Here is an 18,450-nt window from a genome sequence, read left to right on the forward strand (position 1 = left end):
CAGCTGACAGACACATGAGTATATAAATAGATTTAATGTGTTTGACTGCAACAGAAAAATAAACAAACATACAGAAATATTTTAGTTCAGAAATGTTTCTGTCCACATGTCATCAGTATCACAGCAGGAACCAGGTTCTACCCAGACCTGGACTGTGAAGAACTCAGTCTCTGCTTTGATGTGAAGCAAGTCGTGTCTCCATAGAAACACATAGCTTAACGTTGTGGGGGCGATGCTGCAACTGAAACGTCATCCTGACTGATTTCTTCTGAGAATTATAATAAACAATAAAAATATGAAACATGTAAACGTGTGTCGAGAACAAACCTCCAGGCGACGACGACCTGGTGTCAGTCTGTCTTAAAAGTTTCACCGGGCCATAGAGACACAACGCCCCTTTATCACCATGTTGTGAGCCTGTTCATATCAGAGGGCTGTTGAATCTTCACGTGGTACACTGGTACTCAAGACTTTTATTGTGAAGGGTACCAACAGGAGCTGACAGGTGAGCCCTGGGTCACACAACTTCATGGTTTATTTTACATTCATAACCCTGTTGGCTCGCTGCTTCCTGTCTGTGGACGACTGAAGTTCATGCCATCATGTAAAACTGAGTCTGTGATGATCACTGACGGAGTCGTTCAGGTCAGCATCTGTCACATCTGTCAGCACCTGTCAACATCTGTCAGCATCTGTCAGCAGACAGGCGGTCAGTGGAGGCAGGTGTTGACGTCACCATAGAGAGCAGCTCCCCCACCTGTGTCTCTGTGTCACCTCTGTGCAGGTGTCCCTCTTCACTTCTTCTTCCTCTTTACTTGCAGCCTCTCGGCTCCACGGGCTGACAGTCCAGCGTCCAGCAGCCCCGCAGATTTCACCGTCTTGTAGGCAGCAGATTTTCTGATGCGCTCTCCTTTCAGAGAGATGACATGAGGAAGCAGTGGTGGCGTCCTCACACTGAATGCTGCTGCCGCCGGACCATGAACCCTCAACACCAGCTGCTCACCTTCACCTGCTGTCACAGCCACCCAACCTGCGCGCGCGCGTGCGCGCACACACACACACACACACACACACACACACACACACACACACACACACACACGATGATGTCGTGTCTGAACTAAAGACTGTCTGCTGAAGAACATGCGACTTGATCCAAAGCTCCAGAACCTGGACCTTCATTTACATGTTGGATCAGTTCTGCACCGCAAGCTCAACACATCATTATTGGATATATAATAAATTAGGATGCTTTCGTGTATTGATCACGTGTTGATTGTGTTTTTATCGCGTATTGATCGATTATTGATGACATGTTTACCTGCAGACGACAGTTTGATGTCAGCAGCAGCCTCCAGGTGACCTCGACCCTCCAGCCTGAACTCCTGAGGAACCAACGCTGGAAAGTCCTTCATACGCTCCGACCCTCCTGCAGGAACCTGAGGGCAGCGGCACACAGGTGTGAGTGTGACTGAGAGGAGCGTGTCCTCAGCCTGAAAGCTAAGAAGCATTCACAGCGACAGTCCACAGCGGACTCGACCCATCTTTAGCCTGAACTGTATGTGAGAACAGTTAAAGGTGTCGGGCCGGCTGAAGACGTCAGTGCCCTCAGTGTGTTTAAACAGCTGTGATCATGTGATCGTCTCACCCCCAGCAGGACATGTCCCGCATGTTTCTCATAAACACTGTCGGCCTTCTCCAAACTGGTGATGTGAACTGGGAGACGACTGGAGCCCACAACCGAGAACCAGCAGGACTTCTCTCCCTGTGGATCAGATCAATGACAGTCGATCAATAGTCTGTAGAAGTGAGTTAATCAGAGTGTCTGTGTGTACGGTGGCCTGTGTGGGACATTTCAGACTGGATGGTCAGACTCACAGTGGATGCTAATGATAGCATGAGGCTAACAAGCATGTTTAAATTGACTTTCTGCCATTTGCTCTGTGACCTCAGTGTGATGGAGGTGTGTGGTTATGAGGAAGATTCCAACAGATTGATAGACTCGATCAAAGAGAACAACGGTGACGGCACAGTGACCCGACCACGACCGCATTGAACAGCTTCCTGATAAGTCATCTGTTCATCCGGTCACTGGATGTCAGTGTTTACCTCGGAGGGACTTGAGTAGAACCGTCTGCTAAACGCTATCTTTGGGTTGACGCACAGGCACTCTGGACACAGACAGAACCATCAGTGTAGTCTCACATGTTCTGTGTCCACAGACTGATAGAGGCGGTTTACTTCAGCTCACAAACGCAGCTCAGAGGAAAGTCCTTCACACACTCATCATGTGACGTGTCTGTGTTTGATCAAAGACCCAATCAATCAATGATATTCATATCTGTCAGGATTATGACATACTAACATATAATCTGGCTAACACAAGCTCGGCACTGATCCAGCTGTAGGAGGATGTGGATGGACACACATGAAGCTGGTGTGCTGTGAGCTCACTGTTCCTCATGAACTGGACCCTGATGATGACACCAAGAGTATGTAACATCCAGAGATCCACACACTGACTGGAGCTATGCTAACAGTTAGCTCACAGTACTGATGAATGAATAAAGACGTTCACGCTGCTCATTCAAAGGAAACAGGACGAAGAGTCATCACCTGCAGGAAGTCGATCCTCGCCACAGCTCCCACAAACAAGGTCGTACCGGGCTTCAACACAAATGTACGCGGGATGACGGCCTGAGACGGAACCACTGACATCACTTCCTGTTCTGTCATCAGACTCAGGATCTGACACAGAGACAGAGGGAGGGACAGCATGAGAACTGGCAGCTGGTCGGTCATTGTATACGTAGAGTATAGAATACAGAAGAGACTCACGTCGTACTCCTTCATGATTCCAGGAGTGTCAAACAGCCAGTGAGTGTCTTTCAGCTCGTTGTAGGTGAACTCTCCAGACAACCTGCTGCGAGCTGACAGCAAACACACAGAGGTCACACAGAGGTCACACAGAGGTCACACAGAGGTCACACAGAGGTCACACAGAGGTCACACAGATCATCACAACACAATATAAAAATCTGATGTGAGGTGTGAGGATGTAAAACTGAAGAACTACAACTCCCATAATGCATTTCACTTACAAATGGCCATCTTCATATCCATATGGTGAGCTTACCATTTATAGTTTCTCCATAGTAAGAGCAGCTAAGGCTCATGGAGTATATAGAGACAGTAACTAATGGGACGGTTTCATCATCCAGGACAGTTTGTGCTCAGTCCCATTCAGGAGTCCCATTACATCACATTCATTTTAGTTCTTTCACCTTCAGCTGATGACATCACAAAGCACTCATCCAATCAGATGTCACTCCTCACCTTTTGTCATCGTGTGTCTGTCTTCAATTTCTCCAAAAGCCAAACTGTCAGGATCAAACTCAATCTCGTCAGGTTTGGAAGTGATGTGAGACCAGAAAGTTCTGCCGACACGACCTAAACAGGTGGACATTTGGACATGATGACACAGGTGGACATGATGACACAGGTGGACACAATGACTGGTGGACTACCAACCCCCCCCCCCCCCTTCTTTTACCCCCTCATCTTACCCACTAAGTATCCCTGCTTGCTGAAGTGTTGGAGTCTGTGGAGCTCGTCCTGCGGCAGCTCGCTCTCCATCTGTCTCTCAGCTTCGTTCAGTCTCTTCTGACGTCTGAACATCCTGTACGGGGTCGGGTTGATGATGGGAAACTTCAGCAGGTTCAGAGTCGTCCCTGAACGTAACACGGCAGGAGATATCTAAATATTTGAATGATTCTTTTTATTTATAAACGATTAAATGTTCAGATTCCAAACACATAATTTTACACTGCAAATAATTCTGCACTTGCCAAGATATAAACTCTTAGATTCAGACATGTTGGATGGATTATCTTGTTTTAAAAGTTGTTAACTTGTTTTTAATCTTTGCAGTAAATGTATAATCTTAAATTTATCATGGACATGTCTGTTTTGTCTCAACTAGTCCAGGAATCTTAAAATTGAGTGAATAAATGTTAAAATAAGCTATATTAGTACCAGCTCTAGCTCTCTCCAAAACTCTCACCAAAATAAAACTTGTTTTAAGATTCAGTAGCAACCTCAATTTACTTGATGTAAGAATAACCCATAAAGCATCTGTTGAAATGATCATTTATTAAATAGCATGCCTCAGACTTCTAAAAACACATGTCCACACAAAATGAAAGAGAAACCTCTACCTCAACCACAACTCATGATACAATTACACATCCTCATGCCCATTTCTAAGGGCAATAATATCACAAAGACTATATTTTATTGGCACAATTTTGTTTTTGTCTTTTTCGCGTGACAAATCAAAGCAGCATATTATGTTTGTTTTTCTATTGTTGTTTGCTTTGCTTTAAAAAAAAGTCTTAAATCATTTTAAATTTGACATAAAAAGTATGCAGCAACCCTGACTCACTGTTTCTGGTGTACAGTACATGTCATTTTATGCTGTTAATAAATGTTGATGGTACTCATACTTGCCATCCTGGTTGTGATTCAGTTAAGATGTATATTCTAAGAACAAGACCTGTTTTTTTTTTTATATATGGATTTAGGTTTATTTCAAGATGAGCCAACTTGTATCAAGAAACAGTTGAATCATTTTACACTAATACCGAGTAATGTTTTACTTAGATTAGTGATTTACTTCTTGCCCCGAAGCCTTAGTTTGCTAAAATTAAGAAAACATTTTTTTAACAAGAATTATTTGCTTATATTCAGTATTTTCACTTATTATTGTGCTATAGGAAGTTTGATTTCAGGTAATTTGATCTAATAATCAGCCATTTCTGCTTATTTAAACCTTTAGAATACTTGTCAGGGCCTTCTTATTTTTAGATACAACAATCTTATTTCAAGATTTCTTGTTAAGTAAATTTAACTTACTGCATGGACAGATAGTTTCTCGTTTTAAGAATTTTCTCCTCAAATGTAGTGTTTTTTTCTTACATTTTAGCTACCCTTATTTGATGTGTATAACAAGGTGAGTCTCTTCAATGTCAGCTCATTATATTCAGGCGAGGACACTGCAGAACATATTTCTCATCATGCTGTGGGAGCTCAGACCACACAGACAATTGCCAGAAATGTGAATGGAATCTGGTGTGCTCACCGGGCCACGGTGATATGGTGGCCTTGTGGATGAGGTCGGATGCTTTGGACTTGCAGTAATCGGACTCGAGCAGCGCGTTGAAGAGCGTCGACTTCCCGGCGTTGGCGCTGCCCACAAGGTACACGTCACCTTTGTACTTCCAGGACCGTTGCAGGCTAGAGATCAGGCCCTCGATGCCGTAGCCGGTCTTAGCGCTAATTAGGTGGATGTCGGTCACCTGACGGCCGAAGCCGGCATTATGGCAGTACTGATAGAGCTGCCGTTTGATTCGCTGCAGGTAGTTGGGGGCGTCTCCAGGCAGCAGGTCGATTTTGTTGCCAAGGACAACGATGTGTTTGTTGGTGCCTACTAGCGCAGGTAGGTTGGGGACGATGGAGTCGGGGACGTCCAGTAGGTCGACAACGAGCAGCACCAAAGCCCTGAGGGGGCGGAGCTGCTGCACTACGGCCCGGTACTGGTCCGAGGACACCTGGAGGTTCAGGGCCTTGTGGTGGTGAGTGAGCAAGTGACACCGCTGGCAGGTGGCTCCACCCAGACGCTCCTCCTGCTGCAGCACCCTGAACTTCTCGCTGGGCAGGTACCCGGGTACGTCGACGGCAGTGCAGTGCAGGACGGCGCCGCAGCCGGCACAGCAGGTGTCACTCGCCGGTTCATCCATGTCAGGGGTGCCAAAGACTTGGTGCTCACCTTTACCTGCCCTCTCCTTCTTCTTCTTCTTCTTTGCTGCCACAATGCTCTCCTCCAGCGGGAAGTCGACATCATGGAACCGGATTAGAGAGTCTGGCTCCACCTCCAACTGGGCCACGCCCCTCAACACCTGCAGCTGTCGCTCCAGAGACTTCAGCTGTCTCTGAGGAGGATCAGCAGGATGTCCAGGAGGAGGAGAGACCTGGAGACCTGGAGAAGCAGCAGAGGAGGAGAAGTCTTCCTCCTCACGGTGGTCCTTTTCTGGATCTAAACCCAGAAGTAGAAGAAGGATGATGATGATGATGATGATGATCAGGAACATTTCTACACACTGCTGTAAAGCAGCAGTGTGTAGAAATGTTCCTGACACATAATCACAGACACAGCGGAGTCGTGTCATGGCAGACATTGTGAAAAGGAAAGGTGTTTCTAATAATGCTTCAAGATGGCTCCAGGTGTTCTGTTCCGCCACGTCAGTGACCAGTGATAGAAGATCACTGAGCACATTTACTCGAGTGCTGTACTTGTAGTTACTTTATACTTTACTCCACTACTTTTTTCTCATACCTTCAGTTACTCTGCAGCTGCATCAGAGCATTAAAGTGGATAAGAACGTGGTCCTCATCACCTCATATATCAATACATCAATATCATATATTAATATAGAATTATAAATAAGTATAAAGGGAAAAGTTTGAAAGACAGAACATTTTAACTGTATTTGTTGTGACTGTCCCCAGTCTCAACTAGGGCTGTCCCTTTTTCAAAAAATCAAGTTCGAACGAATTTGAAATGACACGCAATTTATTAATGTATTCGAATTTCGAATAAAAAGTGACAGCCCTAGTTGAGACTGTCCTCAGTCTCATCTGTCCACGGTCTTACATGTCCTCAGTCTCAACTGTCCTCAGTCACATCTGTCCTCGGTCTCAACTATCCTCGGTCTCACCTGTACAGTCCACAAAGACGAATTTTTCCTCCAGGTTCGGGTCCACCGTGCAGCTCCGGACTCTGCTGCAGAGTTGCCGGGTCAAACACCTTTCTGCCGCTGCCTCTGAGCCAAGAACTGACCCCGCACGGCCCGCAGCGGGGACACGGCAGGCAGGAAAACAAACGCCGCTCCGCATTGCGCGGCGGAGACTCACCTGGAACACCTTCAACATGTCCAGCTCGTCCACAAAAACCTGAACACGCGCTCACCTTGGAGCTCTCGCACACGAGACTCAACCATTGCTAACGGACCACTTCCTGAACGGATGTGACGTGAACCTGTCGTTTGTTCATCTTCCGTTAAATCAACGAACATGATTTTTACTTTGAATGTAAACCAAATATTCCTCACCCGGATATTAATATAATCAATACAGGAGTAATATGGTGAATCGATCAAATTAATCAATGACCAATAAGTAAAGGTTGAGACATTTAAACGTCGACAGGAGGTGTCACTCTGCATTTGTTTCAGGAACCGAACCACTGTGTGTCCTCTGTGGCTTATTTGATCATTTTGTCTTTTTTGTTGTCTTTTAAATGCAATTAGACAACTTTTAATGGCTTATTTTTAACGTATTCTTCTGACCCTGGGAAGCTCCGATGTGCTGTCTAATAAACTTGTCTTGCTATTTTGGTAGCTACTGCAACACACGTCTGGAGTCAGTCTTTTGTCTACGGAGTGAGACCTCTGATTGTCAGAGGATCTCTGGCTGCTAGATAACTTCCTGTGACTGCAGCTCGGTCAGTTTCTGTCACTTCTCTCTCAACATGTTGAAGTTCAGGAACTCCTCACTGAGATCAGCAGCTGCCCTGCTCACGCCTCGCGCTCAGGTGAGTTTATTACCTCCAACTGACCAAAACAAACATAAACTGACCATCAACAAACATAAACTAACCTCCAACAAACATAAACTGACCATCAACAAACATAAACTAACCTCCAACAAACATCAACAGACCATCAACAAACATAAACTAACCTCCAACAAACATAAACTAACCAGTAACAAACATAAACGCACACTGTGTGACTCAGTTTGCAGTTGAGAGATTTTTGAAGTTTGGTGTTGATCTTTGGACCGAGCTCAAACAAAAGTTTAAAATGAACGAGCAGCAGAGAAAACAACCTTCAGGCGAAAGGTCATCTCTTTACATTACTCTCTGTTTAATACTCTTTACATTACTTTCTGTTTAATACTCTCTTTACATTACTCTCTGTACATTACTCTCTGTGCATTACTCTCTGTACATTACTCTCTGTGCATTACTCTCTTTACATTACTCTCTGTACATTACTCTCTTTACATTACTCTCTGTGCATTACTCTTTACATTACTCTCTGTACATTACTCTCTTTACATTACTCTCTGTGCATTACTCTCTGTACATTACTCTCTGTGCATTACTCTCTGTGCATTACTCTCTTTACATTACTCTCTGTGCATTACTCTCTGTGCATTACTCTCTTTACATTACTCTCTGTGCATTACTCTCTGTACATTACTCTCTGTGCATTACTCTCTTTACATTACTCTCTGTGCATTACTCTCTGTGCATTACTCTCTGTGCATTACTCTCTTTACATTACTCTCTGTGCATTACTCTCTGTACATTACTCTCTGTGTATTACTCTCTTTACATTACTCTCTGTACATTACTCTCTGTGCATTACTCTCTGTGCATTACTCTCTTTACATTACTCTCTGTGCATTACTCTCTGTACATTACTCTCTGTGCATTACTCTCTTTACATTACTCTCTGTACATTACTCTCTGTACATTACTCTCTGTACATTACTCTCTTTACATTACTCTCTGTGCATTACTCTCTGTACATTACTCTCTGTGCATTACTCTCTGTGCATTACTCTCTTTACATTACTCTCTGTGCATTACTCTCTGTACATTACTCTCTGTACATTACTCTCTGTGCATTACTCTCTGTACATTACTCTCTTTACATTACTCTCTGTACATTACTCTCTTTACATTACTCTCTGTGCATTACTCTCTTTACATTACTCTCTGTACATTACTCTCTGTACATTACTCTCTGTGCATTACTCTCTTTACATTACTCTCTGTGCATTACTCTCTGTACATTACTCTCTGTGCATTACTCTCTTTACATTACTCTCTGTACATTACTCTCTGTGCATTACTCTCTTTACATTACTCTCTGTGCATTACTCTCTTTACATTGCTCTCTGTACATTACTCTCTGTGCATTACTCTCTGTACATTACTCTCTTTACATTACTCTCTGTACATTACTCTCTGTATATTACTCTCTGTACATTACTCTCTGTGCATTACTCTCTGCTTTTCTGTCTGTACATTACTCTCTGTACATTACTCTCTGTACATTACTCTCTGTGCATTACTCTCTTTACATTACTCTCTGTACATTACTCTCTGTATATTACTCTCTGTACATTACTCTCTGTGCATTACTCTCTGTGCATTACTCTCTTTACATTACTCTCTGTACATTACTCTCTGTGCATTACTCTCTGTGCATTACTCTCTTTACATTACTCTCTGTACATTACTCTCTGTGCATTACTCTCTTTACATTACTCTCTGTACATTACTCTTTGTACATTACTCTCTGTACATTACTCTCTGTGCATTACTCTCTGCTTTTCTGTCTGTACATTACTCTCTTTACATTACTCTCTGTACATTACTCTCTGTACATTACTCTCTGTACATTACTCTCTGTGCATTACTCTCTTTACATTACTCTCTGTGCATTACTCTCTGCTTTTCTGTCTGTACATTACTCTCTGTACATTACTCTCTGTACATTACTCTCTGTGCATTACTCTCTTTACATTACTCTCTGTACATTACTCTCTGTATATTACTCTCTGTACATTACTCTCTGTGCATTACTCTCTGTGCATTACTCTCTTTACATTACTCTCTGTACATTACTCTCTGTGCATTACTCTCTGTGCATTACTCTCTTTACATTACTCTCTGTACATTACTCTCTGTGCATTACTCTCTTTACATTACTCTCTGTACATTACTCTCTGTACATTACTCTCTGTGCATTACTCTCTGCTTTTCTGTCTGTACATTACTCTCTTTACATTACTCTCTGTACATTACTCTCTGTACATTACTCTCTGTACATTACTCTCTGTGCATTACTCTCTGCTTTTCTGTCTGTACATTACTCTCTTTACATTACTCTCTGTACATTACTCTCTGTGCATTACTCTCTGTACATTACTCTCTGTACATTACTCTCTGTGCATTACTCTCTGCTTTTCTGTCTGTACATTACTCTCTGTACATTACTCTCTGTGCATTACTGTCTGTACATTACTCTTTGTACATTACTCTCTGTGCATTACTCTCTGTACATTACTCTCTGTGCATTACTCTCTTTACATTACTCTCTGTGCATTACTCTCTGCTTTTCTGACTGTACATTACTCTCTGTACATTACTCTCTGTGCATTACTCTCTTTACATTACTCTCTGTACATTACTCTCTGTGCATTACTCTCTTTACATTACTCTCTGTACATTACTGTCTGTACATTACTCTCTGTACATTACTCTCTGTGCATTACTCTCTGTACATTACTCTCTGTGCATTACTCTCTTTACATTACTCTCTGTGCATTACTCTCTGCTTTTCTATCTGTACATTACTCTCTGTACATTACTCTCTGTACATTACTCTCTTTACATTACTCTCTGTACATTACTCTCTGTATATTACTCTCTGTACATTACTCTCTGTGCATTACTCTCTGTGCATTACTCTCTTTACATTACTCTCTGTGCATTACTCTCTGTACATTACTCTCTGTGCATTACTCTCTGCTTTTCTGTCTGTACATTACTCTCTTTACATTACTCTCTGTACATTACTCTCTGTACATTACTCTCTGTGCATTACTCTCTTTACATTACTCTCTGTGCATTACTCTCTGTACATTACTCTCTGTGCATTACTCTCTGCTTTTCTGTCTGTACATTACTCTCTTTACATTACTCTCTGTACATTACTCTCTGTACATTACTCTCTGTGCATTACTCTCTTTACATTACTCTCTGTGCATTACTCTCTGCTTTTCTGTCTGTACATTACTCTCTGTACATTACTCTCTGTGCATTACTCTCTTTACATTACTCTCTGTACATTACTCTCTGTATATTACTCTCTGTACATTACTCTCTGTGCATTACTCTCTGTGCATTACTCTCTTTACATTACTCTCTGTACATTACTCTCTGTGCATTACTCTCTGTGCATTACTCTCTTTACATTACTCTCTGTACATTACTCTCTGTACATTACTCTCTGTGCATTACTCTCTTTACATTACTCTCTGTACATTACTCTCTGTACATTACTCTCTGTACATTACTCTCTGTACATTACTCTCTGTGCATTACTCTCTGCTTTTCTGTCTGTACATTACTCTCTTTACATTACTCTCTGTACATTACTCTCTGTACATTACTCTCTGTGCATTACTCTCTGCTTTTCTGTCTGTACATTACTCTCTTTACATTACTCTCTGTACATTACTCTCTGTGCATTACTCTCTGTATATTACTCTCTGTACATTACTCTCTGTGCATTACTCTCTGCTTTTCTGTCTGTACATTACTCTCTGTACATTACTCTCTGTGCATTACTGTCTGTACATTACTCTTTGTACATTACTCTTTGTGCATTACTGTCTGTACATTACTCTTTGTGCATTATTGTCTGTACATTACTCTCTGTGCATTACTCTCTGTACATTACTCTTTGTGCATTACTGTCTGTACATTACTCTCTGTACATTACTCTTTACATCACTCTCAGTACATTACTGTCTGTACATTACTCTCTTTACATGAGGCCACTGTGTGAGATTGAACATGTCAGTGGCCCAGTGTCAGTTTCCAATGGTCCTGTGTCAGTCCAGTGATCCAGTGTCAGTGACCAGTTGTCCATTGTCAGCCCAGTGGTCCAGTGGTCCTACGGAGTAAACATCTTCTTTAAATCATGTGAACTACAGGAAAATTTGTACAATAAATATCAAGCTTTAACACACAGATGTGCCAAAAATGAGAGTTATCAGTGATCCAGTGGTTCAGTGATCCGGTTTTACTGTCCAGTGTCCAGTGGTCCAGTTTCACTGTCAAGTGTCAGTGTCCAGCAGTGAGAGTGATGTCGGCTGGCATGTGGTGTTTGGTGACATCTGCCTGGGTGTTTTATGTCCAGTCAGGTCTTTAGTCCTGCTTGCTGTCCAGATGGATGTCCAGGCTCTGAACCATGTGAATCTGCTCTCTTTCTTCCACTCTACAGCCTTGTGTGCGCCTCTCTACTGGTCCCCAACAGGAACACCAAACCTTTTATGAGTTCCGCACCTACAGCATCCGTCCAGACCAGAATGCTGCTTTTCTTAAACTGACCAATGAGAAGATCCACCTTCGCACTGCCCACTCTGAGCTGATTGGCTACTGGAGCATCGAGTATGGTGGCTTGAACAGGGTCTTCCATATATGGAAGTATGGTGAGGACACGCCACTTTTGTTAGAGATCTTCATCCTGAAGTTTGAAGAGTATAACAGACCTCCTGCTTCTATCCTCCTCTTCCTGCTCCTCATCCTCCTCCTCCTCAGACAGTTTCTCTCAGCGAGCAGGTGTTCGGGCCGCCCTGGCTCAGAACCCCTCCTGGATCTCAGAGTACATCTCCAAGGCGATACCGATGTTGACATCTCAGGACAACGAGGTCACCTACCTGGTTCCCTGGAGTCACCTGAAGAGACCACCACAGGAGGGCGGTAAGCCCCACACCCACACTGGAAACACTAAATGACTGCTTTAAATTACATCACGTATGTAACACCGGGTGTGTTTCAGGTGTGTATGAGCTGGTTTCCTTCCTGATGCGTCCCGGTGGTCCGGCAGTGTGGGGCAAAGCCTTCCAGGCTGCCGTCACTGCCCATGATGCACCTGGGTACGGCAAGCTGGTGGGAGCATTCCACAACGAGTTTGGGCCACTGAACAGAGGTACACTGTAAAAAATACACTGAACAGAGGTACACTGTAAAAAATACACTGACCTGTGTGTGTGTGTGTGTGTGTGTGTGTGGATGATGTCACTGTGTCTCTGTCAGTTCACGCCCTCTGGTGGTTTGAGAGCGCTGATCAGAGAGCTGAAGTTCGACACAAAGCTCACACTGATGCCAGAGTGGTTGCTGCAGGTGAGGCTTCACCCACGAATCACTGATTGACATCACACAACATGACAGCATGTGATATCATACAGGATGAATTTGTGTGATACATGATGTTACAATGACTGAATAGATCAGCAAAGTGAGCAGTAGATCTCAGTCATAAAATCAATCAGCACTAACAGATCCATCTCTGTCTCAGTCAGAAACAGTGTCGTCCATCTGGACTCTCAGGAGAGTAAACTCATGTTTCCCTGTCCCTTCTCTCCGCTGAAGTAGCCGCCGTCCTTGCATCTGTGTCTCCACGGCAACAGAGACAAACACTGTAACACAAGTCATCTTTACTTTGAGGGCTTATACTTAAAGTTCCGCCCCTTTCCCTGGGTGAACCAATCACAGATCAACACAAAGTCTATCATGTTCCTGGTTTAAAGCTTCATCATGTTTTTACATCAAAACATTGATATGCACTGTTCACAGAGCTGCTGTACGTCACTGCATACACAGAAGAGTTAAGACATCATTAAAAACCTGAACAGACCAAGTTGTCATCTCTTTTTTGAACAGTGTGTGTGTGTGTGTGTGTAAAGATGAGGCAGAGTCAGTCGATTTGTTTCATTTATTGATCATTGATCAGGTAACAGCTCTTCTTCTTTCTGTCACATTAAATAAACGTTTGACGATCAGACTTGAGGCTTCAGTCGTCTGGAGGATTCAGTGCAAAGACAAACTGACGCTGTGAACACATAAGGTGCTGAAGCTCCTTCAGTCTGATCAGCAGTGAGAAGGAGAGATGATTGATCCATTGATGGAACTGTTCAATACTGTAGTGTGCTGTCAGGAGCTGATGAGGTATTTCAATTCTTCGCACTCAAACCCAAATCAAATCTGCTCTTTTATCATCTTTTCTTAAAAAAACTATAAAATCAATCAACTGTTCTTCTGCGTGCAGCATGGAGCATTCTGATTAGTTGTTAAGGCTACAGGAAACAGTGATGCTGTTTCAGCTACACATATAAATAAAACTGACACGAAGGATAAAAACGGAATCAAACGTTTTTTTTTAAATCGATGTTTGCAGTTGAGCTGTCGGCTGCTTGAGATGATTGGGACAAACAGAGCTGAAGTTGATCACAATGCAGGAAGACGGTCAGCCAGGTTTCTTTAACACTTAGTCTGGGCGACGAGCAGCATGACACCGCCGCAGGAAATCATTTGCATTGACTGGCATGAGGCAGCAGGTGACTCTGCCCACAGTATTTAGATCAGTATGACATCACAGCAGGTGAGGAGGGACGTCTCCTTCGCTGCAGGTCGAGTCCAGGCTGAAGCTCTAGACTCAAACAGATCACGTGATCACATGATGCTCTCCCTCACAGACCCCTCCCCCTCCGTCGCTCCTCTCGAGCTCAGTGTGGGAACATCGATGGCGACGTCTCTCCGTCTCACTGAGTTGTCTTTGGAGTGATAGTCATCACTCTGGTCCTTTGCAAAGTTCACAAACACCTGAAGCAAGAAACAGAAGCTGTGAGCACACAGACAGACAGACAGGAGATGGACAAACAGTGGAGACAGGAGACAGACAGGAGACAAGTGACAGACAGGTGAAAGGTGTGTGTCAGATGTGTGTACCTGGTCCAGAGTGGTCTGAGTGACGGAGTAGTCTTCGATCCTGAGCGTGTCTTTGTTTTTGGCAAGGATGGAGAAGATGTGTGCGAGGGAGGTGAGCGATGAAGGCAGCTGGTACTGCAGCATGTTCCTGTGTTTCTCCTTCAGCATGCTGCCGCTCAGTTCGCTTTCGATAAACTTCATGACGGGCAGCAGGTCAGGGTCGTGTCCCGCCACCCGCAGGATGATGGTGTACCCGTCACCAAACCTGATGCAAAGAAACATCAATTTAAGGAGGTGCTTAGCATTAAGTATTAGTATTTCTCCTCTCAGATTAATAATGCAACCTAATATTCAGATTTAGTTTCCTGAAATGTCTCAAAATCGTGAGTGACAGACTGTGGCGCCCACCAGTGATCACACTTAAATTTATATTTAGGGCATTCAGCAGACGCTTTTGCCCAAAGCGACTTACAATAAGTACATTTGTCACAAGAAAGAAACAACATGTCACTGTCGATAAAGTCAAAAGAAAAACAGAAGCAATTTTCAGGCCCTCATCTGAGGATCGTAGCTGCTAAGTTTATGTACGCATTTCTTTTTTTATTGGAGGGAGTCCTGCTACGCAGGGTCGAGGTGAAGTCTGAACAAATGAGTCTTGAGTCTTTTGCTGAAGATGGAGAGTGTCTCTGCTATCCTGACATTGGTTGTTGGTTGTTCCACCACTGAGGCACCAGAACAAAGAAGAGTCACAACTTTGCTGAGCGACCTTTGTTTGCTCTTAGCGATGGTGGTACCAGAGGCCAGCTGATGTAGTCACAGTATGTCACTGTTACCTGTTCTTCAGGTGCTGGACGCTGCCGAGACATCTGAACCTGCCATTCACCATGATGGCCATCCTGGTGCACAGAGCCTCACACTCCTCCATACTGACACACACACACACACACACACACACACACACAATGTTAATATCCACAAAGACAACTCAAGACTCAAACTGAGGACAGAGTCTCACCTGTGTGAGGTGAGGACGACAGAGCGTCCCTCCTTAATGACGCTGTGGATGCAGTTCCAGAGGGCGCGGCGAGCTTTGGGGTCCATGCCAGTCGTGGGCTCGTCCTGTAACGAGGAGGACAGCCAGGTTGAGGTTGGCCCACAGGTGGAGCAGGAAGCAGAGGGTGAAGGTGAGAAGTAGGAGGAGGGGCATCACTCTTCTTCCTCTGCGGTTAATGTCTCTGACCTGGTCTGTCTTTCTTCTTTTCTCCTCATTTAACAGCAGCAGCTCCTTTTAATCCTGTGTTATATAACACCCCCCCTCCAAATCCTGCTGTTAACTCCTCAGCTGCTCTCTAATTGGCTGACAGAGCTCTGATGTCGTTGTGTAACTTAGCTTCAACACACAGCTGCACTGTAAAACACTTGTGACTGTAAATATGTGCTTAAAAAAACTACAAGGCACATGACCTCTGACACCTGATGGGGACAGGAAGTCAGACGTGTTGAGATGATTACACTGCAGCGTGTTCACACCTGCTCACACCTGTTTCAAACAAAGAACTTCATGTTCCGACAGTGTGTTCAAACAGCTGACTTTAGCACAGAAGCAGACAGGCTGGCACAGACATGCTGCCACAAACTAACACTTTTTACAAGGAGAAAAACAACTTCATGTTGTTTTAACTGAACAACTCTTAGAATCACTACATTTGTTAAGGGAGAAACAGACTGAGAAACAGACTGTGTTCACAGACAGCTGCTGCTAACAGTGACAGGTTACTAGCTCTGTGTGTGTGTGTGTGTGTGTGTGTTACCAGGAAGACGACAGGTGGAGCTCCGATCAGAGACATGGCTGTGGACAGCTTCCTCATGTTTCCTCCGCTGTAACTTCCTGCTGCTTTGTCAGCGTACTTCACCAGGCCCAACTTCCTGATGCCCCACTCTGCCACCTACCAATCAAACATCAGCACCATCACTGGATCGTTCTCTTCTTCTGTGATTCCTATGTGACCTGTGCAGTGAACAGTGTGTAGTGGGGTGTGTGTTTTCAGACTCACATCACACACTTCCTTCTCAGGGACTCCTCTGAGGACGGCGTACAGCTCCAGGTGTTCTCTACCTGTCAGCAGCTCATTGATGGAGTCAAACTGAGGACAGTAACCCATGTTCTGATGGACCTGATCGATCTCCCTCAGTATGCTATACACACACACACACACACACACACGCACACGCACACGTAGTGACTACAAATCCTGAACTCTTCCTGGTATGTTTTGATGTTTTAATGTTACAGGATGATGATGTCTGGATGGAAGGCAGACGGCCCTTCAGGGTTCCTGAGCCGCAGGTTGAGAACCTTCTGCAGCTCTCAGATTAAATAATGAAGCAACACTTTCTGTTGATTAATGAGCTTAACGAGGAACAGAGCAGGGCTGCTGAGCTCAGATAAACACAGTCAGGCTCATTGTTTACAATCAATAACACGTTTACAAGAATCAATATTAGAGCAGGGATGATTCGTTTCTCTGACCATAAAACACTTCAACACTTCATCAGGAGATCAATACTTCATATGGTAACATCTTATCTGACACATTTTCAGATCTGTGTACACTGGAGATAAGCAGTAAAAATTAACACCATTAAAATATACATTTATTTTTCACTTTCTATTGCGATATATATATACACACATATACATATAGATGGATGAGTTTTTATTAGGGCTGTCAAAGTTAACGCGTTAACGCGTTAATAACGCAATATCCTCTTACCGCCGTAAATTTTTTTTATGCCTGATTAATGCTCGGTATTAAAAAAAGCCCTTTATTTTCCTGCATGATTTGAAGTGTTGAATAAACATTTTCATAAAGCAAGCATATTTGCCCTTTCTTATGTTGTTAAAAGTATTAAGAACATAAAAAAATACATTAAGGTACATTTAGAACAGAAAAAAATGTGACAAAAAAAAATAGCGATTAATTTGCGATTAATCGCGAGTTAACTATGGACAAAATGCGATTAATCGCGATAAAAAAAAATTAATCGTTTGACAGCCATACATACATATATGTATACATACATACGTACGTACGTACGTACGTACGTACGTACGTACGTACGTACGTACGTATGTATGTATATATATATATACATATATATATATATATATATATATATATACATACATATATGTATACATACATATACATGTATATGTATGTATGTATGTATGTATGTATGTATGTATGTATATATATATATATATATATAAGATCTCATACTGACTCTTGTACATACATACATACATACACACATACATATATATACACGTACATACACACATATATATATATATATATACACACATACATATATACACATACATATATACACATATATAAATACATACATACATATATAAATACATATATACATATATATATACGTATATATACACATATACATATATATGTGTATATATGTGTATATATATGTATATATATATATATATGTGTATAAATGTATGTGTAGAAGTACTTCATAGTAGTTACACAAGTATTTTAGGAAGTACTTAGTTCAGCAGTTTATGAATCTTGGACTACTTATGGAAAATACGTTTTTTATGACACGTAAAAGTTGGGCGAAATATCCTTATTCTTTTTCTCTGTTAAGGATTTTGACACAGGATTAATCGAAAAGTACACAGTAAAAGTACTTCATATTATGATGCAAGTAGTTTAGGAAGTATTAAGTCCAGCAGTATATGAATCTTGAACTACCTATGGAAACAATGTTTCTTTTTTTTTTTTTTTTTC

General features: G+C 42.8%; 3 protein-coding genes across 5 annotated transcripts in view; 1 reads left to right on the plus strand and 2 right to left on the minus strand.

The window, feature by feature from the left end:
• Positions 1-15: 15 nt before the first annotated feature.
• noa1 (nitric oxide associated 1) lies at positions 16-7,098 on the minus strand. 2 transcript variants are annotated; one of them, XM_030396722.1, is made up of 9 exons: positions 6,777-7,098; positions 5,141-6,094; positions 3,567-3,731; positions 3,337-3,450; positions 2,839-2,930; positions 2,617-2,748; positions 1,649-1,765; positions 1,322-1,439; positions 16-1,030 (listed from the first exon to the last, which is right to left on the minus strand). In XM_030396722.1, exons 1-9 carry the CDS (start codon positions 6,988-6,990, stop codon positions 795-797), a joined length of 2,142 nt encoding a protein of 713 aa, XP_030252582.1. In that variant the 5' UTR covers positions 6,991-7,098; the 3' UTR covers positions 16-794. The 2 variants fall into 2 exon arrangements, with proteins under 2 accessions (XP_030252582.1, XP_030252583.1); XM_030396723.1 differs by lacking the exon at positions 6,777-7,098 and adding an exon at positions 6,207-6,742 and having other exon boundaries at positions 5,141-6,158.
• Positions 7,099-7,501: 403 nt separating this feature from the next.
• Positions 7,502-13,562, plus strand: nipsnap3a (nipsnap homolog 3A (C. elegans)). The gene is made up of 6 exons (XM_030396725.1): positions 7,502-7,651; positions 12,147-12,354; positions 12,464-12,625; positions 12,705-12,854; positions 12,962-13,048; positions 13,224-13,562. Exons 1-6 carry the CDS (start codon positions 7,589-7,591, stop codon positions 13,298-13,300), a joined length of 747 nt encoding a protein of 248 aa, XP_030252585.1. The 5' UTR covers positions 7,502-7,588; the 3' UTR covers positions 13,301-13,562.
• Positions 13,563-13,625: 63 nt separating this feature from the next.
• abca1b (ATP-binding cassette, sub-family A (ABC1), member 1B) overlaps positions 13,626-18,450 on the minus strand; it is a 59,107-nt gene continuing 54,282 nt past the window's right edge. For both annotated transcript variants that reach the window (XM_030396720.1, XM_030396719.1), the window contains exons 36-41: positions 16,687-16,828; positions 16,444-16,578; positions 15,648-15,751; positions 15,466-15,558; positions 14,654-14,897; positions 13,626-14,527 (exon numbers count right to left, since the gene is read on the minus strand). In XM_030396720.1, coding sequence (XP_030252580.1) covers positions 14,378-14,527; positions 14,654-14,897; positions 15,466-15,558; positions 15,648-15,751; positions 16,444-16,578; positions 16,687-16,828 — 868 coding nt within the window. In that variant the 3' untranslated portion in view covers positions 13,626-14,377. The remainder of the gene's footprint in view (positions 14,528-14,653; positions 14,898-15,465; positions 15,559-15,647; positions 15,752-16,443; positions 16,579-16,686; positions 16,829-18,450) is intronic.

This window comes from Sparus aurata, chromosome 18 (genome assembly GCF_900880675.1).
Source record: "Sparus aurata chromosome 18, fSpaAur1.1, whole genome shotgun sequence".
Classification (NCBI taxonomy): Eukaryota; Metazoa; Chordata; class Actinopteri; order Spariformes; family Sparidae; genus Sparus; species Sparus aurata.

Bases quoted from the DNA above. Each gene is read 5' to 3' on its own strand.
- nipsnap3a (XM_030396725.1), top strand. From the start codon at position 7,589: ATGTTGAAGTTCAGGAACTCCTCACTGAGATCAGCAGCTGCCCTGCTC. The intron at 7,652-12,146 runs GTGAGTTTATTA...TCCACTCTACAG, and splicing joins TGCTCACGCCTCGCGCTCAG to CCTTGTGTGCGCCTCTCTAC. The intron at 12,355-12,463 runs GTGAGGACACGC...CCTCCTCCTCAG, and splicing joins CTTCCATATATGGAAGTATG to ACAGTTTCTCTCAGCGAGCA.
- noa1 (XM_030396722.1), bottom strand. From the start codon at position 6,990: ATGTTGAAGGTGTTCCAGGTGAGTCTCCGCCGCGCAATGCGGAGCGGC. The intron at 2,749-2,838 runs GTGAGTCTCTTC...TCTCTGTGTCAG, and splicing joins GAATCATGAAGGAGTACGAC to ATCCTGAGTCTGATGACAGA. The intron at 1,766-2,616 runs GTGATGACTCTT...TCTGATCCACAG, and splicing joins CGAGGATCGACTTCCTGCAG to GGAGAGAAGTCCTGCTGGTT.